Source organism: Hipposideros armiger, unplaced genomic scaffold (genome assembly GCF_001890085.2).
Source record: "Hipposideros armiger isolate ML-2016 unplaced genomic scaffold, ASM189008v1 scaffold_40, whole genome shotgun sequence".
In the NCBI taxonomy this organism is placed as follows: domain Eukaryota; kingdom Metazoa; phylum Chordata; class Mammalia; order Chiroptera; family Hipposideridae; genus Hipposideros; species Hipposideros armiger.
Genome location: NW_017731390.1, coordinates 4443836 through 4467067, shown reverse-complemented (window position 1 = coordinate 4467067; position 23232 = coordinate 4443836). Strand labels below are relative to the sequence as shown.

General features: G+C 55.6%; 3 protein-coding genes across 8 annotated transcripts; 1 reads left to right on the top strand and 2 right to left on the bottom strand.

Annotated features, from left to right (window-relative positions):
* Positions 1–2901: 2901 nt before the first annotated feature.
* On the top strand, positions 2902–16659 carry PGAP3 (post-GPI attachment to proteins phospholipase 3). 6 transcript variants are annotated; one of them, XM_019638861.1, is made up of 8 exons: positions 2911–3157; positions 4420–4517; positions 5339–5491; positions 13214–13276; positions 13890–13951; positions 14189–14325; positions 14604–14805; positions 14984–16659. In XM_019638861.1, exons 1-8 carry the CDS (start codon positions 2977–2979, stop codon positions 15045–15047), a joined length of 960 nt encoding a protein of 319 aa, XP_019494406.1. In that variant the 5' UTR covers positions 2911–2976; the 3' UTR covers positions 15048–16659. The 6 variants fall into 6 exon arrangements, 4 of the variants coding, with proteins under 4 accessions (XP_019494409.1, XP_019494408.1, XP_019494407.1 ...); XR_002123566.1 differs by lacking the exons at positions 14604–14805; positions 14984–16659 and adding an exon at positions 10603–10861 and having other exon boundaries at positions 2902–3157; positions 14189–14221; XR_002123567.1 differs by lacking the exons at positions 14604–14805; positions 14984–16659 and adding an exon at positions 10603–10861 and having other exon boundaries at positions 2902–3157; positions 13874–13951; positions 14189–14198.
* Positions 16660–17256: 597 nt separating this feature from the next.
* On the bottom strand, positions 17257–19484 carry PNMT (phenylethanolamine N-methyltransferase). The gene is made up of 3 exons (XM_019638457.1): positions 18661–19484; positions 17918–18125; positions 17257–17775 (listed from the first exon to the last, which is right to left on the bottom strand). Exons 1-3 carry the CDS (start codon positions 18860–18862, stop codon positions 17337–17339), a joined length of 849 nt encoding a protein of 282 aa, XP_019494002.1. The 5' UTR covers positions 18863–19484; the 3' UTR covers positions 17257–17336.
* Positions 19485–20748: 1264 nt separating this feature from the next.
* TCAP (titin-cap) lies at positions 20749–21983 on the bottom strand. The gene is made up of 2 exons (XM_019638458.1): positions 21838–21983; positions 20749–21614 (listed from the first exon to the last, which is right to left on the bottom strand). Exons 1-2 carry the CDS (start codon positions 21945–21947, stop codon positions 21221–21223), a joined length of 504 nt encoding a protein of 167 aa, XP_019494003.1. The 5' UTR covers positions 21948–21983; the 3' UTR covers positions 20749–21220.
* Positions 21984–23232: the final 1249 nt, after the last annotated feature.

The window sequence follows — 23232 nt, the reverse complement described above, 5'->3', positions numbered from 1 at the left end:
TGCAAGTTAGGAAGCAGATTAAGCTAAGGGCTCAATGAGGAAGAAAGGGCCCTGGGCTGAAAAATTGAGAGAGGGAAAGGACTGGTAATTGTCTAGAGATGTAGGGCTGTGCTGGCAGGGAAAACCCTCAAGAAATGTCTGAGAGAGACAACACTCCATCTTCCACCAGGACAACATGACAAATGTCTTCACTGCATGAGTTTTCAAGAACCTATGAAATGTTTGAGAAATGAACTAATTTTCATTGTTAGCACCAAAATATAAGAAATTATCAAATGGATACAAAATGTAACAATATGTTAACTATTAGCAGCAGCTCAACTATATATAATATTTATAATTTTTTTTAAAGATTTTATTGGGGAATTGGGGGAGGGGAACAGACAAGTTGCTGTCCTTCAGTCTAGTTGTGGAGGGTGTCGCTTCACCGGCCCATGTTGGCATTATCATTGCACTCTTCCCGGGTGAGGCAGTCGCTTGCCGGCCATTGGATGGCCGCTCACAAAAGCTCACGCCTGTTGCCGGCTAGCCCCACTGCAGCCTACACCGTGGTGGGCGACTCACGGCAGCCCAGCTCCAGGTTGAACTGTTGTTCACCATCTTAGCTGTAGAGGGCGCAGCATCATTGGCCCTCATGTGGGATCCGAACCAGGGCCCTGCTGCTCAGAGCTGGTTACGCCAACTCTTAACCAACGTGCCACTCGGCCGGCCCCTATTTATAAATTTTATTTAATGTAGGGTGTTGCCACATTTTAATATGTTTGCTATAATATAGAATGAGTTCTCCAAAATTGGAAGCTTGAAAGTTCTAAAAGAGCCTTATTCTCTACCTCAGAGTTCTCTCAAAGGGAGAATCCTGCTTTGTCAAGATCTCATCCTCTTTAATCCTAAATTTTCTCATACAAAGATTCATTCCAGAGTTATAGCAAGGACAAAAAGAAATAATGTATTCTAAAAGGACTGATCTAGCAGATGCAAAGTAGTAGTAGCATCCAAAGGTTTCTGGTCAGCTCCTGGAGGGGCTGAAGTGTTATTTGGTTTTTTCATCTTCCCAGTCAGAATCAACTGGTGCTCCACTCCAGGGGACACTGTTTTTGTTTTGTTTTTAACTGGAAGAGGCACCATTCACAGAAAATACAATAGGAATGAGTCTCCTGGAGTTGTGCTTTGCCTAGCAGGTAGTAGAGCTAAGGGCACAATGCTTAAAGTGTGAATGAATGGAACCCAATGTTACTTCCTGCTCATCCCACCACCGCCACCACCACCACCCCGCCTCACCCCCATCCCACCCCCAAGATAAAAAGGAAAAGTTGACCAGGGTTGAAGAGAATGGGGGGGAAGAAAAGTCAGTCATTAATCCACACACATAAATTATGCATCTAGCTACAAGGCTTCAATGAGGGGTGTGTGTGTGTTGATGGTAGTGCGGGGAGGGGGGATGCTAAAACAAGTATCCTATTCCCAAAACTCCTCTTAATTTCCCTTGAAATATTACACCTCTCCTATTTTCAGCAAGGTCTGAATCACGCTGGTGATCTGACAGCCCTGGATTTGGCACCCAAAGTCTTAAGTTAATTACGTTGTTCGTTCATAAAAAAAAAAAATTTTTTTTAAGTTCTTAGCGTCTACCAGGTGCCCAACTCTGTACTAGTGCTGGAAATAGAATGGTAAACAAGACAGCAGAGGTCCCCATCCTACCTGGGGAAAACAGACCCCTGTATGTTGTTATATCACCCTTCAGGTGTTATCACCCTCAGAAGTGGTGTTTAAATTGAGACTAGAGTAATAAAAAGGAGACTAAGAGAAATATAGACGAGACAAAGCCAGGAGGCTGGAGAGAGACATGGCCCCTTGAGGCAGGTCTGGGGCAGGGGAGTGAGGGAGACCAGTGGGCAGGGGCCAAAGCGTGCAGGACTTGTGGACTTATTTTATCCTGAGGTAATTGGGAGCCAGTAAAGAATTTTTTAAGAAGAAAAATGACATGGTCAAATTTGAATATTTGGAAATGGAGCGTGGACTGAAGGGAGCGAAAAGTAGAGGCAGAGAGACTCATTAAGAGGCTACTGTGGGGGCCGGCCGAGTGGCGCGATGGTTAAGAACTCGCTTGGGACGCCAGAGGGCCCCGGTTCGGATCCCACATATGAGGGCCAGTGACACTGCCCTCCACAGCTAAGATGCTGAACAACAGCTCAACCTGGAGCTGGGCTGCCGTGAGTCGCCGGCGACGGCGTAGGCTGCATGAGTCGCCGGCGACGGCGTAGGCTGCAGCCCCTGTGGCAGTGGGTTGCCATGGGCTACCGTGTGTAGCCAGCAGCCAGCGTGAGCGGCCAGCAGCCGCAGTGAGCGGCCGTCCAGAAGCCGGCGACTGATCTGCCTCGCCAGGGAAGAGCGCAATGATGGTGCCAACTTGGGCCAGTGAAGCAACGTCCTCCACAACTAGACTGAAGAACAAAACGACAGCAACTTGTCTGTTCCCCTTCCCCCAATTCCCCAGCACTGTTCCCATCCCCCCAATTCCCCCAATAAAAATCTTTAAAAAAAAACAAAAAGAGGCTACGGTGGCTGTCTCAGCAACAGATGATGATGTCTTTAACCAGGGTGGTGCCAGAGGAGATGGAGAGTAATGGACAGTTCCAGGTACATTAGGAAGTGAAGTCCAACGGAGTTGGTGACATAAAAATACATCTACCTCAAATACAGAGAACCTGGGGAAGAAACAAAACGGATGTTGATAAAAGCCCACTTTATGTTGCGCTTCAATCCACCTGTCATCCTCCCTCCCTTAAACCCTGCCGCCTCTATATACATAGATGACAGTAATACAAGGGGCGGGGCAGGCGCCCACGAAAATCCGGGTACTTTTCATTTAAACGTAATCGACGTCACCGGAGAGAACAGGGAACACAGGGCACTTCCGGTTACTCCGGATGTGAAGACTCCTAAGCTCCACCATCGGCGGAGGGCCAGGGTGAAGGGATGGCCGGGCGGACGGCGCGGCTGATGTTGCTAGCCGGGGCAGCCGCGCTAGCCAGCGGTTCCCAGGGCGACCGCGAGCCGGTGTACCGCGACTGCGTGCTCGGGTGTGAGGAGCGGAACTGCTCGGGGGGAGCGTTGAAACACTTCCGCTCCCGGCAGCCAATCTACATGAGTCTAGCAGGTAAGCCCCGCCCCCTGTGAGCCCCGCCTCTTGGGCTTCGAAATACCCCTCTGCAATCTCTGAAACTGTTTCCCACCCTGGGCCCGTTGTAAGTGTGATTGGAGCCCCAGGGTAATGAGAGGCTCATCAGCCAGTTTTATTTTTCCAGAAACTTTAATTTACTATTTATTTAGTCAAACGGGTATTTAACACTAATAGGTACAAGGCCCTGAAATGACACTGAAATCAGACCGGGGTCCTGCCCTTCGCGGCTCACAGCCTTCACGGGACATTAACCTTCTCAAGTGCAAGGCAGAAGATAATTTGAGCCCTAAAGGACCCTTAGATAAAGCAATAGGAGCATGTAGGGGAAGAAGGAATCGTTTCTGGATTTGAGGAAGTGGGGGCAGCAGTCATTTTGAAACATTCCGAGAAGGAAGGGCTTCCAATGGATACATTTGTTTGGACCTGTGGAAATAGAGGGCACCTACTGTGTGACAGGTGTCAAAATAGTTCATTTTCACAACAATCCTTCCAGGTATATTCCAATTTGACAGCTGAGGAAACTCAGAGAGGTTAAGTACCCTGCCCAAAGTCACACAGCCAGTAAGTGGTAATATAGAGTTTTCAGTTCTGGCCTGTTGGACTACAAGTTTGTTCTCTTTATTGTCCTATTGCAATAAAGACAGAAGGAACAGAGAGAGTGGAGGCCCTGAGCAGATGAAGGCACATCCAGTGGCTTGGTTGACTCAGGGAGCAGGATGCATGAAAAAGAGTATTGGGAAATAAAGTCGGAAAGACAATGTGGGGCCTTACAAGTCAGACTGAAGAATGCGGGCTTCATTTTCATAGGAGGGGTAAGACGGCAAGGGTTCCTCCCTAGTGCGTGAGAACAAATTCTGTGTTCACGAAGGGCAAACACATAAACCCAGGTACCACAGATGAGTCCATCAGATGCCAAGATCCTCATTTGGGGTGAAAGGAGAAGAGAAGAACATCTCTATTTGCTCACTGTACACCCCCGCACCCCCTAGTGTGTGTGCGTGTGCGCGCACGCGCACACACACACACACACACACACACACACACACACACACACACCTTTCCCTATGTGTATGTCCCACCATCTCTCATTGATCCAAGCGGGAAACTAGAATTTTGAGATTTCTTCTGGTTATCTCCAACCTGCAGGGCCTCTTGACCTGCATTCGAGTTTGAGCCCCATTCAAGCTCTCTGTGCCTCCCATACTGGGGAGTTCACCAGGCCAATTTATCTGTTTCAGGCTGGACCTGTCGGGATGACTGTAAGTATGAGTGTATGTGGGTCACCGTTGGCCTGTACCTCCAGGAAGGTCACGACGTGCCTCAGTTCCATGGCAAGGTGAGTTAGAGAGTCACGGTAGGTAGATGGTAGTAGTGTAACAAGAATAAGATTCCCTCCAGCTGGACTACACTATCCAAGCCATCTGAGGTATGGGGTGATGAGTGTGTGTTTGGGGCAGGTACCTGTTCTTAAAATCTGCTGGTTCATCAGATGGGACCAATGTGTCCTGCCTCTGGATTTGGAGTGACAAAATCTGGGAGGCTTTGGGATCTCCTCAGAGTATGGTGCTGGGCTTCTTAGGGTGCCGAATGCCCACGTTGCTCAAGGACAAATTCCCTGACCCACCACAGCATCCCCTCGGTTGCTTCTTCAGTAGGAGTCTGGATTAAAATAACAATACCCAGTACCCCTCAGATTGCCCAGCAAGGCACAGTGTGCTGATGCCTTTTGACCCAATACGATCTTGTTCCAGCCTCTTGAGGTTCACAAGAATTATTCTCCCCAGTGTGTCACAGAGTCAGCTGAGGCTCAGAGGGCTGTGGTCAGTGGTAGAGGAGTGATTAGGACCTCTGTCTTCTGGATGGCAGGTCAGCGCTGTTTCTACTAGGCCACACTGAGCCATCTACCCTGGACCACCTGGTCTTCTCAGAGACCAGGCTTATAGTGCTAAATGCTGGCTGGGATCGAGGGATGACCCTCAGCCAGAGACTGGAGGGGAGCTCACTGATCCGAAGAGGAACTGAACCTGAGGCTTTGGCCAGGTCCAGAGCTCAGGAACGAGTGAGGGAGTTATTGATGCAGCAAGTCAGGAAAAGGCAGTTTGGACCACCGGGGTGGTTACTTGCCCCTCAGGCCCCCTCCATGTGTTCCGTTTTCAGTGGCCCTTTTCCCGGTTCCTGTTCTTCCAAGAGCCAGCTTCTGCTGTGGCCTCTTTCCTCAATGGCCTGGCCAGCCTGGTGATGCTCTGTCGCTACCGCACGTCTGTACCAGCCTCCTCTCCTATGTACCCCACCTGTGTGGCCTTCGCCTGGGTAAGTAACCTGGCATGATTCCTGCTTGACACCCTCATCTAAGAAAGAGGCACTCTTAAATCCCTGCTCTCACCCTACAGGGCTTCCACCCACCGAGCTGCCCCTCTGTTTTCCAGGGCTAAAGTTGCAGTGCAGCGTGGTCAGAACTGGGCAGAAAACAGGGATGGTGCTGAATTGGGCCTTACCTTTCTAGCAGTCCTAGGTCAGGCTGTTCGGGAGGGAGGGAGAGAGGAAAGAAACACTGTTCTTGTCCTGAAGGAGGAAGCCACTGGAAGACCCCATAGGGCAATTTACAAACACAGAAGGGAGATGTGTTTGGAGATGTGGTAGGGAGCACATTGGGACCACGGGTCTGTCCAACGGCCTCTCTGAAGGACTTGAAGCAACCTCAACCTCAGGTCAGGCCTGGAAGCAGTGGCAACCACAGCACTCCATCGAGAGTTCAGCCTGATCTTAGACCATCCCTAGAAAAGCTGAAATATGTTCCAGAGATGGCTCTGAGCTTCACAGTGTGACTGGTCAGAAAAGCCAGCATCCAGGATCGGGAATTGTGTGAGAAGCACGGACTTTGGTACAGACATGAACTGTGCCAACCTTGGGGAGGGTGTGAGAGTAAGAGGTTGCTATGGAGGTCCCTAGATCAGAGCTCCCACTGTAAGCCTTAGAGAAACAATCCCCACTCACTCACCTTCCTGCCACCAAAGCAGCCACTCATTCATGTATTGAGCACCTGCTGTGTGCCAGGCACTTTGCTGGGTCCTGGAGATCCAACAGTATATAAAAACAGATGGGTCCCTGCCCTCTGGTACTAATCATACTAATCACACAATTGAATGTAGAAGTGGCAGTGGAGGAGAGGTGCTCTAAGGACATGTGATGGGGGACGAGACCAGGACAGGGCAATCAGGGAAGGCTTCCCTAAGGAAGGGGCATATGAGGGAAGATCAGAATGGTGAGTGAATGGTAACTAAGTGAATTCGGGGAGATTAGGAGGAGTCATCTATGGAGAAGACTCCGAGTGTGCACAGGCTGGAGAGAGCTCAGGGTATATGAGGACCATGCAGGAAGCCAGGGAGTGGGGTGTGAGGCCAGTGGGCAGGTGGCCAGCCCATGGAGAACTGGGGGCACAGGAACACTTTAGATCTCGACTCTCAAAGCATCAGGCAGCAATGAGGGTCAGAGAGAAGGGGTTTCATGAATAGATTGCTTGCAAAATTCATTCTGGCTACTGTGTAGAGAACAGATTGGAGTGGGTAGGAGTGGATGTGCAGGGCTGGTTGGTAGTTTTAGCACAGGGCACAGAAGCTAGACTAGAGAGGTGGCACGGGTCTTAGGAGGTAGGCTATGAAAGAGAAGCGTGTTTGAGCTGTTTTGGAGGTGACATTAAAATTTTTTAAAAATTATTTGTTTAACAAACACATACATAACTCTACTGTATGCCAGGCACCATTCTAAGCATTTTATAAATATTAACGTGTTAATCCCATGCCAAGCTTATGAGGTAGGTAGTATTATTACCCCCAATTTGTAGATATGGAAGCCAGGCCTGGAGTTAAACAATCTGTCCTAGGAGCCACGGTCTGAATCCAGGGATCTGGCTCAAGTCCACACTTACCATCCTGGCTGTGCTGACAAGCCTCAGGTTAGATGAGAAGAGAGGAATCAAGGAGGACCCCTGGGTTTCTGCTTATGAGACAGTGATAGAAGCTGTGAGTGTGGATGAGATCACCAGGGAGACCTTAGGCAGCGAGAAGAGAAGGGGACTAGGACGGAGCCCTGGGGAACCTTAAAACTTGATGGCTGGCTAGAGGAGGACGAGCTAGCAATGAAGACAGGAATGGCCAGAGGTGTAGGTGCAAAACTAGGACATCGTGTGGTTCGGGGAGCCCCAGGGCAAGGACAGGAAGGAGAGAGTAGGCCGTTCTCCCGAATTCTGCTGCACCATCAAGGAAAACGAGAACTGAGGACTTTCGGGTAGTGTGGGGATGCCGAGAAGTCCATGCTGAGCGCCCGACTGGGGAGATGGGACTCGGGAGGAGGGCCAGGAAGGAGGCTGTTAAGCCTCTGGGAAATGCCGATTCTCCCTAATCCTGTCCATGCAACAAGTATCAATAATTGTTAGGAATTATGGGACACAAATCATGTGATGGGCATTGCGCTACGTACTTTACCTACATGTTCTCATTCAGTCCTAAACCACTGTGAGCTCTGAGTAAGTCTCAGAGGGAAAACAAACTTTACCCAAAGCCAACAGCCAACAAGATAGCCAATAGCGGAGACGGGACAGGTTGGCATCCAGGTCTGTCTGATTCTGGGGCCCAAGCTCTGAACCCCTCTTCTGGGTTGTCTCCATGGACTTGACAAATGTTGGCTGAGCATTTGCTGTGGGTAGAGACAGGGGTTGGCACTTGTGGGAGCTGAAGCCGCTGCCCCAGAAGCTGAGCCCAGTGGGGAGGTGCGGGTCCGGCCAGCCTGGGAGGCAGAGTGCAGGCAGAGCCAAGGCGTGCTCGGGTAGAGAGCACGGGAGTCGGGACATGGGGACACCACATGGAGAAGTCTGTTGCGAAAGCCCAGGGAGGAGGAGGGGCCTCGCCTGGGACTTGAAGGCCTGCTTAGGCTTAAACACACACCTATGTGGGAAAGAGCATCCCAGACTGGGGCCACAACAGGAGCACAGGTACGGAAGCTGGAGAATGTGGGGCCTCAACAGGCAACCTGGGAAGGTCAGCCTGGCCACTGTGTGGCTGTGTGACGGGGAGCAGAGGGAGGGAAGGTAGAGCAGAGGCCCTGGAGTGCCAGGCTGAGGGGCAAGGACTGCTGCAGAGGCAGGGGCCTGGCATCAGCACACACTGTCACAGGCCTGGGTAGGATGGATAGAGTCACCACTTCCTGTGGATGCCCCTTGCAGAGAAGGGAATTTGGTCCTGGCTAAGAAAGCAGGAAGGACATGGAAATTGAGGAGGGTCCACCTGTCCCCTTTCCCTTGGGGTTCTTCCAGGGACTCTGCTTGTTCTGTCCCACCGCCTGCACCACCCCCTCACCCCTGCCCCTAACAGAGAGCAAAGTGCAGCCCTGTCTGAACTCTCTGATTAAAGCTCAGAGTGTCCCTGGATAGACCCCAGGGGTCTGAGGGGGCCTCAGAGGGTCCCAGCCTTTGTCTTCATGATGTGCGCCAACAGCCAGTGGTCATTTCACAGCTCTTGTCTCCGTGTCCCCGATTCTCGAGTCTTCCGTCTCACTGTCATCTGCCACTCAGCTCACTTCTCAGTGAGGTGTCACGCTTTCCATCCACACCCGAGGACTCGCAGGAGCAGCAGAAGCTATTAGATTGGGAGAGGACGGTGCCTGGGGCCCGTGTCTTCACGCACCCTGCAGTACATGGTGTTCTGGGACATGGAACCCCCTCTGCCACCACCAGGCCCTCGAGGGACAGAGTCTCAGTGTCCACAGTCCCTTGGATGATCCAGTCTGGATTTTACACGTCATCTTTCGTCCTGTGTGTGTTTGCAGGACAGAGGGATCCTGCCTGTATGGAGGGTGTGGCAGTGGACTTCGCCTGGAGCAGTGGGGCTCCTGATTTCTGTTGGGGTGGGATAGGAAGGCCCCTTACCTCCTCCAGGTTAAGTCTTGGGGGAGGGGTTTGTCTCAGTCTTTTTCTCTGGGAAATGAGGAGACCCTGCCCCCAGCAAAGTTAGTGAAGCTTTGGCACAAGAAAGCAGCCCCTGCCCTGACATTTAGGCCTGAGCTTGGGCTGGACAGTGGCCAGGCTTTCAGGGAGCCCACGAAAGCTCGGTACACCACGGACCTTTGACTTCGTGGACTGGGGGCCCCTGCTCTCTGCCAAAGCTGGAAAGCCAAACTAGTTTCCTGCCCCTTCATCCAGCAAGAAAAGGTCCTCAGGGGGGGAGGTGACAGCCTGAGGGTGGCAGGATGATTTGTGGACGTGGGGACTGACTGTGCTCGACCTCTGCTGAGGAAACTATGAGAAGACGTAGGTTGAGGCTGCAGTGGAATGATGGTTAGATTTCAGGAAGGACTTCCTGACAGTCAGACGAGAGCCAGTGGAACAGGCAATGGCAGGAAATCAAGGAATCCTTTCTGAGGGTGGAAAAAGCCCCCTTCTTCCCATCTCCATCCACCTCTTCCCCTCTTCTCTCTCAGGGGTGAACTGGGGCAGGTTTGCTCTGCGTGAGGCAGGGGGTGAGGCACTGTGGCCTCTGGGGGGGCCCAGGATGGCAGCAGGCATCATATTTAACATTCTGCCTCCCCCACTTCTGAGACACCGAGCTATTTAAAGACCCACTTGTCCCCACCACCACGGTGTCAGTGACAGTCCCGAGCACTGGGGCTTAGCACTGGGGTCGAATTCCTGACAGATCTGGCTCACTTGGCATCCAACCAGTTTCACGGCTGTGATATTTTTGTCTCAATTTTCTTATTTTCCAACAGACTGAAACAGCCTCCTGCTCTTCCTCCACCCAGCCTTCCCTGTCCCCCTCCATTTCCACCCTCACTGGCACCCTGCCCCTGGCCTCCCCCTCTCCTCCGTGTTTACAAGAAGTTCTTGGCGCCTGCTGGGCCGGCCCATCCTCCTCCTGGCCTGTCTGATTGGCCAGTTACCCCATCTGCCCCCACATTCTACTCGAGGTTGGCTGAGGAGGCCAGGAGCAGCCGTACACTTGCATCTTGGGGGCTTTCCCTTCCTTCCACGTCCCTCTGTCCCCTTTGCTTGAGTCTTGATTACAAACTGAGTGAAGGGAACTAGTATCTGTTCAGTGCGTCCTGGTGGGATAGCAGCTCAGGAGCCAGGAGGAAGGGGCTGTCCCTATAGCTGAGGTGTCTGCATTCTGGGATTGAGAGACCCTGCAGCCCCATGGCTTGACCTGGAACATTGTGACCCTTGAAGAAGAGGAAGGTGGGGTCAGGTGAAGGGAAGCGGTGGGAGGTCAGCCTGTTGGACATGATGAAGAAAACTGGCATTTATGGGGCACCTACTGTGTACCAGGCAGCAAGAACAGCAACCATTTATTGAGTGGTTTCTTCGTGCCTGGCTTTCGCAGACATCATCCTCACAACCCTCTCATGCAGTGGGTATTAACCCTGTTTTGTAGGTGAGGCCACTGAGGCTCAGAGAACCTGTTATTTGCTCAAGATCACACAGCTATTTAGAGGCTGAGGTAGAGCTTGAACCCAGGGTCCATCTCATTGTGAAGGCTCCGGACATCCTGCCCCCAGCCTGGAACTGTGGGACGGGCCTGGGCAGCTATGGGGAGACCACCCCTTCTTCGCCTAGACTTCCTTGGCCCACAGAAGGCAGACTTGGCCTCTCAGGTCTGTGGAGAGGTGTGAAGGTCCCACGCTGGTCAACAGGTGGGGAGAAATGACACCTAATGTTTTATCCTGTCTTGGGCACTGGGCTATACATCATACCTGCATGACTCCTTCAATCCTTATCAACACTATGATTATTCACATTTTACAGATGAGAAAACTGAGGCACAGCTAGGCTAATTGATGTGCCCAAGGACACACAGGAAACGCTGAGCTGGGATTTGAACTCTGGCCGTCTGGCCCTAGGGCCTGCATTCTTAATGACACTGTCTCCCAGGTCTGAGGAGAGGATCAAAAGAGGAGCCCTCCATAATGGGACACTCCCCAGGGAGAGGAGATTTTTCAGGAAGACAGAGTTGAACAGACGACCAAGTAGTCCCCACCTCTGTGTCCTACAGCTAAGCCCTGGTCCTGTGCACACTGCCTGCTTTCCTTGTTCCAACCGCCACTTAGATCAGCCTTTTTGTCACCTCCCCCTTCCTGCCAGGTGACAAGGACTCCTGGCTAGCTTCCAGTCCCTGCTGCCTTCCCCTCCTCCTCCCTCTCACACTGGCTCCAGGGCTGTTCTCTCCCCAAGGATGTCCCTATACCTGGCCTGCCTAGAAGATCTGGCCCACATGATCACCTGGGGCTGCAGCCCTCATCCTGCTCCTCTCCCGGTGCTGATCCTGAGCATCACACTTTGTGGGAACAGTATCCAAGAAGCCACCCTATTCTGTCCCGTTTTCTAGCTCCCATTACTGTCTCTGGGGAAGGGGTAGCATGAGGGATGGGATAGGATGGCTGTTCTCAAAGGAGGAAGCAACCTGACCTAGAATAATCAGCTGACATCAGGGCTGGAAAGGGATGAAGGAGCACTCAGGCCAGCCCCTGATTTGTCCCAGAGGGAACCTCAGGCCTTTGCCCAGGACAAAGAGGAGCATAAAGAGTGAGAATCACCCCAGGATCCAGGCCAGACAGGCTTGTACCAGGAGCCTCTAGGGCAGCGGTTCTCAACCTGTGGGTCGCGACCCCTTTGGGGGTCGAACGACCCTTTCACAGGGGTTGCCTAAGACCATCGGAAAACAAAAAGATATTTACATTATGATTCATAACAGTAGCAAAATTACAGTTATAGAGTTGCAACGAAAATAATTTTATGGTTGGGGGGGGGTCACCACAACATGAGGAACTGTATTAAGGGGTCGCAGCATTAGGAAGGTTGAGAACCGCTGCTCTAGAGACTTCCAGGTCTAACTAGCTTTGCAAGGAGAGCCCTGCTGGTCCCCTCCCCATGGCCCTTCCCATTCTCTCAGAAGCCCCCTCTGTCCTGCCTGAGGGAACTTATCCTACTATCTGAGCTTCCTGCTGCAGAACCCCTACCCTGCTCCCTTGCGCCCTCCCTGCCTGGCCTGTTTTCCAGACGGAGTGAGCAGCTCCTGGCCTTTTCCCATCTCTGGCAGGGTTGTCCCACCCTAGTGCATCCCTCCCTACCTCCCTCCCAACCTCCGGGGCATCCAGGCTGGCATTTCTTTCTTTGACTGGTTGTCACTGGTTTCCCAGCCCTTCCTCTCAGCCCATGTATCTCCACCCCAGCCCACCCTCCTTTCAGTAATTTGGGCCTCTGTATCAACAGATACAACAGTCTCTGAAAAAAAGTGCCATCACACTCCCACAAGATCTAGGGCTCATTTGCAAGATGATCTGTACTCTCTCCTTGCAGTTAATTTCCAGGAAAAAGGCCTCAACCGTTCCCCTGGGCCCTTGCCCACCACAGCGCCTTCAGTCCTGCTCCTCTGCTTCTCCCAGAGCTCTGAGCAGCAGCCACTGGTCTGGCGGGTTAGGCCGGCCCAGCCAGGAGGGAGCTGGGCTAGTTGGGGAGCTGCCTCCTCAGAGACTTGGCCCCAGTGGGATCTGCTTGATCTCCCTCCCTTGCTTGCTTGCTCCGGACACACCCCAAGCTGGCTCGAGCCCCTCCACCCCACCCACTTCATTCCCGCCCCCAGAGGCTGAGGTCACTGGCTCCCCTGGCCTGGGTGGGGCTGTCATCACCTGCCAGTTGGGGAAGGAGGCAAGCTCCCCCCACCCCCCACCTCCCACCCCCGGGGGCTGTTGTCTTAGCGATTGAGTAACCAGGGAACTTGACTTGGCTGGAACTGGTTCCCAGGCCAGGCTGGAAACCTGTGGAGGCTTCAAGCCCCCCACCCTCCTTGAGAGTTCAGGGTGGTGGGAAGCTGAGCCTGAAGGGGCTGGGCTGGGTGCGGATGGAGGGGCACCAGTGGGCCCCAGGAACAAGGGAAAGCGCTTTTCTCCACTCAGAAGAGCCCCTTCCCCAAAGTAAGACAGACGTGAGCCCTCTGGGGGCCTTCCCCACCTTGGGGTGCCACACTCACCAGCTGCCTCTCTCCTCAGGTCTCCCTCAATGCTTGGTTCTGGTCTACAGTCTTCCACACCAGGGACACGGACCTCACTGAGGTGAGCGCCCCTCCTGCCCCCTCTCCTGCCCTTAGAGGGGAGGGCTGGGCAGAGCCGACTCTTAGGTCTCTTGCTGACTCCATTTAGGGAGCACCTGCTCTGTGCTGGGCATTTAAAACCTGTTAGTGAGTGCACTTGAGCCTCACTTAACCCTTGGGAGGTAGGTGTGATTATTGGCTCTTAACTGATAGGCAGCTGAGCCTTGGAAAGGTGAAATCACTTGCCCACAATCACCCAGCCAGTCAAGGGGTGCCATCCGGGCTGAGGCCCACAGCTGTGGGACTCCAGACTGCGCTCTGAATTCGAGGACATGCTTTGATGTTCTGGAGTTTGGCAGGCATTCTCCACTAATACCTAAAGCTTTGCTGCTTGAGCAGAGCTTTTAAAAATTGTATACTGTGAATACATGGGTCAGTCTGTTAAATTCAGAAGTGAAAAAACGGTAGGCAGAAGGAGCAGGAGACCCGGACCCCACTGACCACAGGCCTCAGACTCTGGCTGTGCCTCTGCTCCCAACCCTGGTCGGTCCTCGCTGGGCCCTGCCCTCCATGAAGCCTTGTCCACCTCCTAATCCCCTCATACTGGCCCCTCATCCAGCTCTCCCTGTCCTCAGAAAATGGACTACTTCTGTGCCTCCGCCGTCATCCTGCACTCAATCTATCTGTGCTGTGTCAGGTGAGCCCACCTTGGGAGTTGTAGGGACAAAATCAGGCCCTGGGGGCAGGGAGGGGTCCCCCAACCCTCCCCTGGGGGCGCTGTCCCCAGCGCCTTCTTCACCAGTCCCTCAGTGCACACACTGAGGAGAGGGCCAGTGGCTTCCATGTGCTGATGCTGGGGTGAGGGGATGCTTCAGGGAATGCTGTTCTGGGGACGGGCCACCCTCCATCTGAGCAGCTCTGGATGGTGGGGCAGGACCGTGGGACTGCAGCGCCCGACTGTGGCCAGTACCTTCCGGGTTGTCCTGCTGCTAATGCTGACGGCGCATGTCTCCTACCTGAGCCTCGTCCGCTTCGACTATGGCTACAATCTGGTGGCTAATGTGGCTATTGGTGAGGCGGGACTGGGGCCCCGGGAGCTGGACCAGAGGCAGAGCTGCTGGTTTGAAGTGCGGGGGAGGGGGGGGACAGGGGGTGCTGCTCCTGGAGAAGGAGGTTCTAGAGAGATCCTTGGGGTGGGGGAAGGGGAAAGATTTGAAGTAGGAGAAGGGAGAGGCTGGGAGGAGAGACTGAGGTGGTCCTGGGGTCAAAGAGCACGGGGGCTATTGGAGGCTTTGGTCGGGGTGAAGGGGGCCCAGGGCGTGAGCCTCTCCCCACCCCCACCGCCCCAGGCCTGGCGAACTTGGTGTGGTGGCTGACCTGGTGCCTGCGGAACCAGCGTCTGCCTCATGTGCACAAGTGCATGGCAGTGGTGCTGCTGCTACAGGGGCTGTCCCTGCTGGAGCTGCTGGACTTCCCACCTCTCTTCTGGGTCCTGGATGCCCATGCCATCTGGCACATCAGTACCATCCCCGTCCATGTCCTCTTTTTCAGGTGGGTACTACTCCCTGTCCAGGGCTCACCTTCCTTGTGCCCTTCCGCATCCGCTCTGTAGGGCAGATGGAGTTCGCTGCCCCTTTGCCCCCTGCCAGCTTGCCTGCACTCACCCCACCCAGCCCCCAGGGGGCGCGCTCAGAGCCAAGCCTCAGTGGGCTTCTTCCTCGGCTCACAGCTTTCTGGAAGATGACAGCCTGTACCTGCTGAAGGAATCAGAGGCCAAGCTCAAGCTGGATTGAAGGCCCTGGGAGCGAGTCTGCTCTGTTAGGGACTCTGCCCCCTCCCTGCTGGCTCCCCTTTTCCCCCCGGTCTTTGAGAGGATTTATTTTTTCCCTTTTGCATCTTGAACTTGGATATGAAGGATGTGGGCCCAGAATCATGTAACCTGCCCACTCCCTTGGTCGCCCCCACGTGGCCCTCACAGGTCTTGGCGTCTGTTCAGGCCTGGCCTCTGAGCACCTGGGGCTAGGGAATGGGCAGCCCCTCTGGTTCCTGAGCTGAACTGGGATAGAACTGTGTTCTTAGCTCCACCGAGAAGAAGACAGCTGCCTCTGCCTCCCCATTAGCTTCCTCTTCACTGCCTAGGTGGTTCCCCTAGCCTTCTGTCTAGCTGGGAGACAGGGTACCAGGACTTCAGGGATGCAGTGGGGTCCCCTTTTGTGACACCACCCTCCCCTGTGCCCTCCTCTAGGGACCACTAGGTGGCACTAGATGCTTGCTCTTTGGCTGCCCCTGTTTCAAGGAAGCTCTCATCCCCCATGAGATTTTGAGGGACCAAGCTGTTGGGATTGGGGATCAGTCTCATGCTGACGATTGCCCTGGCCAGACCCCAAGAGGCCACACTCTCCATTCGGGGCCAGGACCCCAGAGAGCACAGGACAGGAATCCCTCCGTGTTGCTGTCCTGGTTGGGAGCCTGCACACAAATGTGTACAGGCGTGTGGACCAGACCAAGTGCATAGGTGATGGGGCGGTGGGCCCAGGCCTGGGTGTGTGGGAGCCTGGGCCTGCTCCAGTATAGAGAGTGGCTTTAAAGTGTGTGTGTTGGGGGGCAGGTGGGTTAGTGTGGGTTACGGGAATGAGGGTAAGATGAGCGTTAGCGCAGGTGAGTGTGCCACACAGTGGGGGGCATTGGAGCAGGATGGGGGAGTCAAGTCACAATCAACAACCATTTATTGAGCACCAACTGCACAAAGCCCTAGGCCAGGCAGAAAGCCAGGATATCCCCAAGACCTGGGTGGGAATATGGGCGTCTAGGCTGCACGTGTGTGTATGTGTTTCTGTCTGTTGCCCCCCCACACCCTTTGCAAACCACGTAGGGCCCACACACAACTCAAGATCACCTTCTAGAACCAGCCACTTGGGAGGCAGAGGAAGGAAAATGGGGATCCTCTGGGCCCCTCCAGTCTCCCTGTCTCCTCCCCCACCCCAGTGTCCTGCTTGTTAAACCCCTTTGCCAAAGCCTGGACCCTGGGGAAGGGGACGGGCAATCTGAGGGATTAGGGGAAAAGGCGTATGGTTAGGTCTGGTTTCCAGCCTTCCCAAAGGCAGGCAGGGGCCGCTCTGTGTCTGTACCCTGGTAAAGGTGACCCCTGCCAGTTGCTGGCAGCCCCGGGGTAGAATGTGGAGCTCCAGGAACTTTCCATCCGAAGGCAGTCTCCGTCACTGGAGCGGGGAGTCTGGGTTCTTGTCCTCCCCCTGCCGCCTTGGCCCTTCCTGGGGTAGGGGCACTACGCTAAGACTCCAACTGAAGGGACTTGGGTGGCCTGTGTTTATTTCTTTTGATACTGAGAACCATTTTAAGATTGGAAGGTAGCAAGGGACATTCTTAATAAACCAATTTTCAGCCTCATCTACTCTTGTTCAGCTCATTTGTGTGAGTAGGGGGGGATGGAGGGAAGGAGGAGACTGCGCCGGCTGGGAGCAGCAGACAGGTGGGATCCCGACCTAGGTAGTGGGGGTGGGGATGGCAGGGACCAGATACGGAGCAACAGCAGAGCTGCACAGAGCTCCAGTCCAGCTTCGGGGGGAGGGGGAGCTGCCGGAGGGAGCTGGTGCCCAGCCTTCCCCTCTCACATCCCTGTGCCTGGATTGTAACCCTGACCCCTGCAAGTTCCACTTCAGTCTTTTAATTCTCCTCCCTGTCCTCCCCTTCTGGTCTGAACCTTTCTGAGCTTCACCTGCCAACAGGATAATAGGACCTGCTGCTGAGTGTGAGGACCAAATGGACCTAGTAGGTGTGTGGCACATAGATGCTGACTGAGGTCCCTCTGACCAAGGCCTGCCTTAGTTTGGGAAGAATGAGTGATACAAAAACCTATGTTCATGGAAGCTTCTGGAAAAAAGGCTAGGATTGGTGCCTCCCACACCCCCACAATACAAGAGAGAGCTCGGGGCCCTTGTCACTTCCCGGGAGAACCATAGACAGCACTGACACTTGGCAGCAGAGACATTTCTTTATTAGGTGCCACTTCAGATAATAGGGAATCTGGGTGGAGGAGGGCTGCCAGCACTGGGTGCATTGGGGCCTCACACCCTGACCTTCTGGGCCCAGGCAAAGAAAATGCCCTTGACATCGTCTACGCCTGTCCGAAGATGGGCAGGCATGGTGTAGGTGGACAGGTCCCGTACCTTATAGCCGCTACGCACCAGGGCCTCCCTCACCTCCTCCTCACACACTGGCACCACCGCCAGCCTGGCCTCCCCAGCCAGATACCATGACTCCTCCAGGGCCCCGATGAGGAGGAGGTGCCCCTCAGGCCTCAGCAGTGTGGTGATGTGGTCCAGGGCCCGCTGAAAGCTGGCAAGGTCGGGGCTCACTGCCTCCAGGCAGAAGGCCGAGACCAGCGCATCGGCAGGAAGGGGCACCAGGTCCCCAGCACCCAGGGGCTGGGGCTGGTGCACATCGATGGGCAGGACCCGCTTCACCCTGGCTCGCAGCTGTTGCTCCTTCTCCTGCCAGGACTCACTGTGCAGGGGTAGAAGGCGGCGTCAGGACCAGACTCAGGACTGCCCCACACTCAGTCATGTTTCCCCTCCCACCCCCCACCCCCACCAGCAACTCCATAGGAGGCTCCCACCCAGCCCAGCCCTCATCCCCTAGCCCTTACCCTTTGTCCTCAATGAGGCAGACATGCTGGCTGTAAGTGCTCCAATCAAAGGCCCCCGGTTCCTCCCGAAGCCAGAGCCCCAGCTCCTGGCGATTCACCTCCAGGAAGTCTGTCATGGTGATGTCCTCAAAGTGGGCGCAGGCGCTGAGCAGCTGGTATATGGTGGGGCCTGAACCAATGTCGATGAGGGCGCGTCCAGACACCTCACCTGGGTGGGGCAGAGAAAGGAGGGTCCCGGTGCCAGGCCTGTCCAGGTGGACCCCTGCCTCAGTTACTCCTCCTTTACCGGCTTCTCCCTTCCTCTCTCTTCCCTTCTCTGTGTGTCTCTACCTGGAAAAAGCATTGGCTCTGGAGTCTGAGTCCGGGCTCCAACTTCTACAGACTTACCTTGGGAAAGAAACTTAAGCCCTCTGAGACTCAGGTCCCACATCTGCAAAGCTATACCTACCCGTGATGACTAAGTGGGGAAATCTGAGGTGCCTGGCAGTTTCTCCCAGTTGTTTCTCTCCCCTCCCTTCTTTCTGTGTCTCTCCTCACCTCTCAATTCTGAGCATTCTCCGCTCCCCAACCCTCTCCAGGGGGCTGGCTCTCCTCTTCCCCTCACTTCAGTGGTTCTCTTCCTCTTTTATTTTCACCTCTTAACTACCTAACTCAGCTTCTTGGTCCCCATCTGAGTCTCACACGCCCCTTTAGCTCCCTGATAACTTGCCCTCTATGCCTTGGTTCCCCCGGTGCTCACCCACCGGTGGCGAAGGTCTGCGCCAAGCAGCGCAGCTTCCAAGGCCCGACGCCGTCAGGGCTGCTCAGGTCCCCCCGCGGAGGCGCGTAGTTGTTGCGGAGGTAGGCGCGGGGCTCGAAGCGCTGGTAGGCCGAGGCCACTGCTTGCCGGCCCGGGTGCGAGTCAGGGACTACGCCTGCTGTGTGGCTCGGGTCTGCCTTGCTCATGCTGCCGCCGCTGCCTGCCCCGGTCCCCGCTCTCGGCGCAGCCCCTTTAACTGCGTCCGGACCCCCGCCCCGACCCCTCCGCTGCGTGGGCGGCGGTCAAGAGCGGAGCCGCCTGGGGCCACGCGTACTGCGTCTCCCCTACCCCATCCATCTCCTTTAGTGTCCCGGTGGCAGACACACGGGGGTGTGGGCGGCCGCCGCGGGAACATCTGTTCCCACCCCTGTTCACTGTTGCGCCCGCTGCCCTCCACCCTGTGCCTTACCTGGCCTGCCCCAAGTCCTGCCTCCACGACCCGCACCTCAGGTTCACGCCCCATAATCCTTAGATCCCCGACCCCGCCAAGCCCAAGCTCCTCCCGTCGCTCTTCTTCAGCTCCCGCAGCCATAACCACCTTTTGCCCATTGTGCCACCCCTTTTCTTTTGCCAGGGTTCGAATTAGCCCTGTTCCCAGTCCCCGTCTCCCAGAGCCCTCCTTCCAAGGACCCAGTCCCCCGCCAGACTCCCGTTCTCCGGGACACCCTGTCCAACATCCACTCCTTTCTTTAGTAAGGTCACCCAGCTACCCGTCTCCGCCCCTCCTCCAGGTGCCTTCTTCATCCTTTCCTGCCCTACCCCAGTCCTGCAGCACCCCTCCACCCCACCCCTCCCGGCTCACCCTCACTGCAGAAAGGACAGTCCGTTCTGGCCTCCGCCACGGTTGCCCCGGGGCCGCACGACGGAGCTCACCCCATCCGTCCGATGGCAGCAGCGATAGAGAAGGCGAGCAGGGCTAATGTATTTAGTGGTTGGAACAGGCGGACTTCCTCTAAGGGCCCTGCGGGCCCAGAGCATCTTATCTGGGGGCTGCCGAGGGTGGAAGGCTCGGGACGTTCCAGCCATGTCCGGGGCGCAGGACCCAGGTGAGGGCGGGAGAACGCACAGTGCATTTTCCAGGCTGCCAAAGCCCAGGGACGTGTCCGGGCCTTCGGCTGCCAAGGGGTTTAGGGTCCCACCCGTCTGGGGTTTCTGACCCCTCTCCTCTCCCAGCCCACACTCCAGCCCTTTCGGGGGGAGCAGGCCAGGCCAGGCCCGCAGGTCCTGCTTGGTGCTCCAGGTACTAGGCTGTCAAGATGCCAGGGTCTCCTCTCTTATCCCCCCAAATAGGAAGTGGATGCTGCAGGGCTATCTCCATGGTCTTCCTGGAACGGGACCCCTCTGTGTCAGTCAGTGCCCCTCTACCCTGGGTAGGTTACCAGCCCCTACCAAGATGGGTCCCTGGCCTCCTCTGTACACCGCTGCCCACCACCTCTTGTCCCAAGGGGAAAGTCTCTCCTTGTTGGGCCAGGCAGCCAGGTTGGAACATGAGTCATCACAACAGCTGCAGGGGTCACAGACAGGAAACTGACCCTCCCCCCCACACACACACACACCCCGCACCCTGACAACCCACCCTGGGCTCTCAGGATAGGGAGGGTGGAACACCTGACCCCAGCCAAGGACTGATTCTGTCTGGATTCAGAACTGAGGCAGGTCAGCCTTCGGACCCCATCCACACCCTGAGGCATAGCCAAGGACAGTCCTGGTGCCAGGTCCTGCCATAGTCTCCAGGAGATCATTTAAACAAACCCTGGATGCCAACTGGCCTCCAGGGCACTTCCCAGTGCCAGTGGCCTGGACACGGAGACCAGGACTAGACAGCAGAGTCAGGGCACAGAAGGGGGACTGGACAGCCACCCAGCTTACATCTCTGTTCCTCCCCCCACCCCAAATGGGGGGTACCCACTAGCTTTGCCATATTTAGCTCAGATGCAGGGTCTGTTCCAAGAAGTGAGCCGGGGGTCTGTTCCAAGAAGGTGGGGGGGCACCAGTGGTCAGACCCACACAACCACAAGGAAAGACATGAAACTGAAACATGACTGAGCATTTATTACAGCGCTAACAGGGGTGCTGGGGGCTCCAGCCTGTCTCCGCCCTCTTCACATCCCCCTCCCGCCCCGTCTTCTTCAAGACTCCTTCCCAGATCATTCCAGATCCCCTTACACTTTTTCTTGTCCTTCTCTGAAGCTGAAACCTGGACCAGGGTCACCCCTCTCAGGGGCCTCTCAAGCTCAGCAGCATCTTTTGTCCCTTCTCCTGGGGCTGGGGGTACTCAGTTGTGCTGGCCCCAGCTCTCTACCCTCAGTGCCCACTATCTTTGCTCCCCTCCTTTTGGGAACTCAGGGGACCCAGGCATCCTGGCCTCTGGTTCCCTCCTCCCCTAGCCCCCAACTCTGGGCAAACTACAAAGCATCCATGGCCACCAGCTCCCCTCCATGGTCCTAGCCAGGAAGGGCCCCCAGCCCAGGGCGGGCACAGTGGAGCCCAAATCACAGTCCCTCTCAGCCTCTCTGTGCTTCCTGGGACAAGGAGCGGGACAGAGAGCGACGAAGGGCACCTGGCTTGCTGACAGGCACCACAGGCGGCAGCTGCTTGGTGATCTCTGCCACATCCTGGCGCTCCACACACTGGCCACCCAGGGCTGTCTCCAGTGCCAGCAGCTCCTGCAGCTGGTTGGGGGCATCCTCGCGTTCCTCCTTGGCGGCACCCATCTTGGTGGGGGTGAAGATGGGCAGTGGTAGCATCCGCTGGTAGGGCAGCAGGTACTCCTGCAGCCCACGGCCGAGGATGCCCATACGCATCACCAACCAGGGGGAGTGCTGCACCAGCGCCTGACACTGACCCTGCTGGTGGTAGGTCTCATGCCGCTGGACATCCTCCTCATGCAGGGAGCAACTGGGGAGGAGAGGGGAGGGGGCACTGAGCTCCTGAGAGCTGTTGCCCTCCAGTCACAGGCTGGGTGGGGGGACCCCCTGGATGCAGAAGGGGTGACTCCACTTCACCCTCCTTAGTGGGCACTCTCCTCACCCCCACCCCCAGGAACTTTGTGCTCTGGCCTCATAAGACTCAGCGAGGGTGCTCTAGGGGAGGAGAGGGACCCCAGCTGGCCAGCACTCACCCCTCCTCAGGGCGAGTGAACAGTGTCAGATCCTTCCATTCAGCCCAAAAGGCCTCTCGGCGCTCACAGTTCTCCTCAGACAACCGGCAGCTCAGCTCTGAAGTGGCCATGATCAGCCTCACTCCCTCAGCTCCGCTCCTCCCAGGCCCTTTAAATAGACCCCTCTTCCCCCTCCCCCAGGGGCTATTTTCAGCCCCTCTGGTGTCAGATGCTATAAGCACAGCCAAGGTCTGATGGCGCACTCTGGGCCCAGGGTGGGGGTTGGGGTACCTGGACTCTCTGGCTGGCCCCAGGTTGGAGATCAGCTTCTAAGGAAATCAAGGTACTCCGGTAGGCGCAGGGGTCTTCAGAGCGACACCTCCAGGTATCTGACACTCCTGAAACACTGTCTGAGACCAGACACATGCCCAGCCTCGTGCCATCTTGGCACCTGCCCTCTGCCCCACCTCTTCCCCCTCACCCAGGGAGGACAGGGGCTTGTCCATCAACAGAGCAGGGAAGTGCAGGAACTGAGGCCCCTCTGGGCTCTGTACCAGATGGTCAACCTCCCCCCCCATCCTCCCCCATACTGCTGTCCTATGCCTGGGTTCAAGGGCACATCCCTGGACCAAACCCCTCAACAGGAACGAACAGTGCAGCCCCGTCCTCAGACATCTGCATCCGAAGGCCTGGTCCCTAACTGATGCCACACGGACAGGGATACTGGCAGTTCACTCCACACTGACGCCTGGGCACGAACCTTCGTCAGGTGTCGTCCTTCCCCATGGCCAGTGGTCAGAGAAGTGGTCTCCAAGCTGAGCCAGTCAGGGTGGAGGGAGTAGCTGTGGGAGTGGCCCCCAGCTCTACACCCAATACCCCAAATGGGGTGAAATGGGGTGACATGGCAATCCAGGGGCTTCAATGAGTGGCAGTCAGCAGATGTGGCTCTAGCCCAAGTCAGCCATAAATAGGTGTGACCATGGGGACAGACCTTGCCCCTTTCTGGGCTTCATTTCCCCCCTTTCCAATCACAACAGCCTGACCAGAGCTCTGGGGTCTGCCAGCTCCAACGTGTCACCTGGGAGGGGCCTGGCTCTCATTCATGGGGAGCAGGATGGGAGGATGGACCCAGGGTGGTGGGCATGAGGGACAGGAAAGGGCACTGCTGAGTGGACAAAAAGGGCACCGGAAGAGGCAGTGAGAAGAGCTAAGGACCTTGTGGGGACAGCAGAGCACCAGCAGCCGAGCACCAGTAAGGCCCGTGGGCACCCACCTGGGGCAGAACTGCATATTCTCTTGATTACTGAGGTACTATGCCGGATTTTTGGTTTTTTTGGTTTTTTTTTAAAGATTTTATTGGGGAATTGGGGGGATGGGAACAGCGCTGGGGAATCGGGGGAAGGGGAACAGACAAGT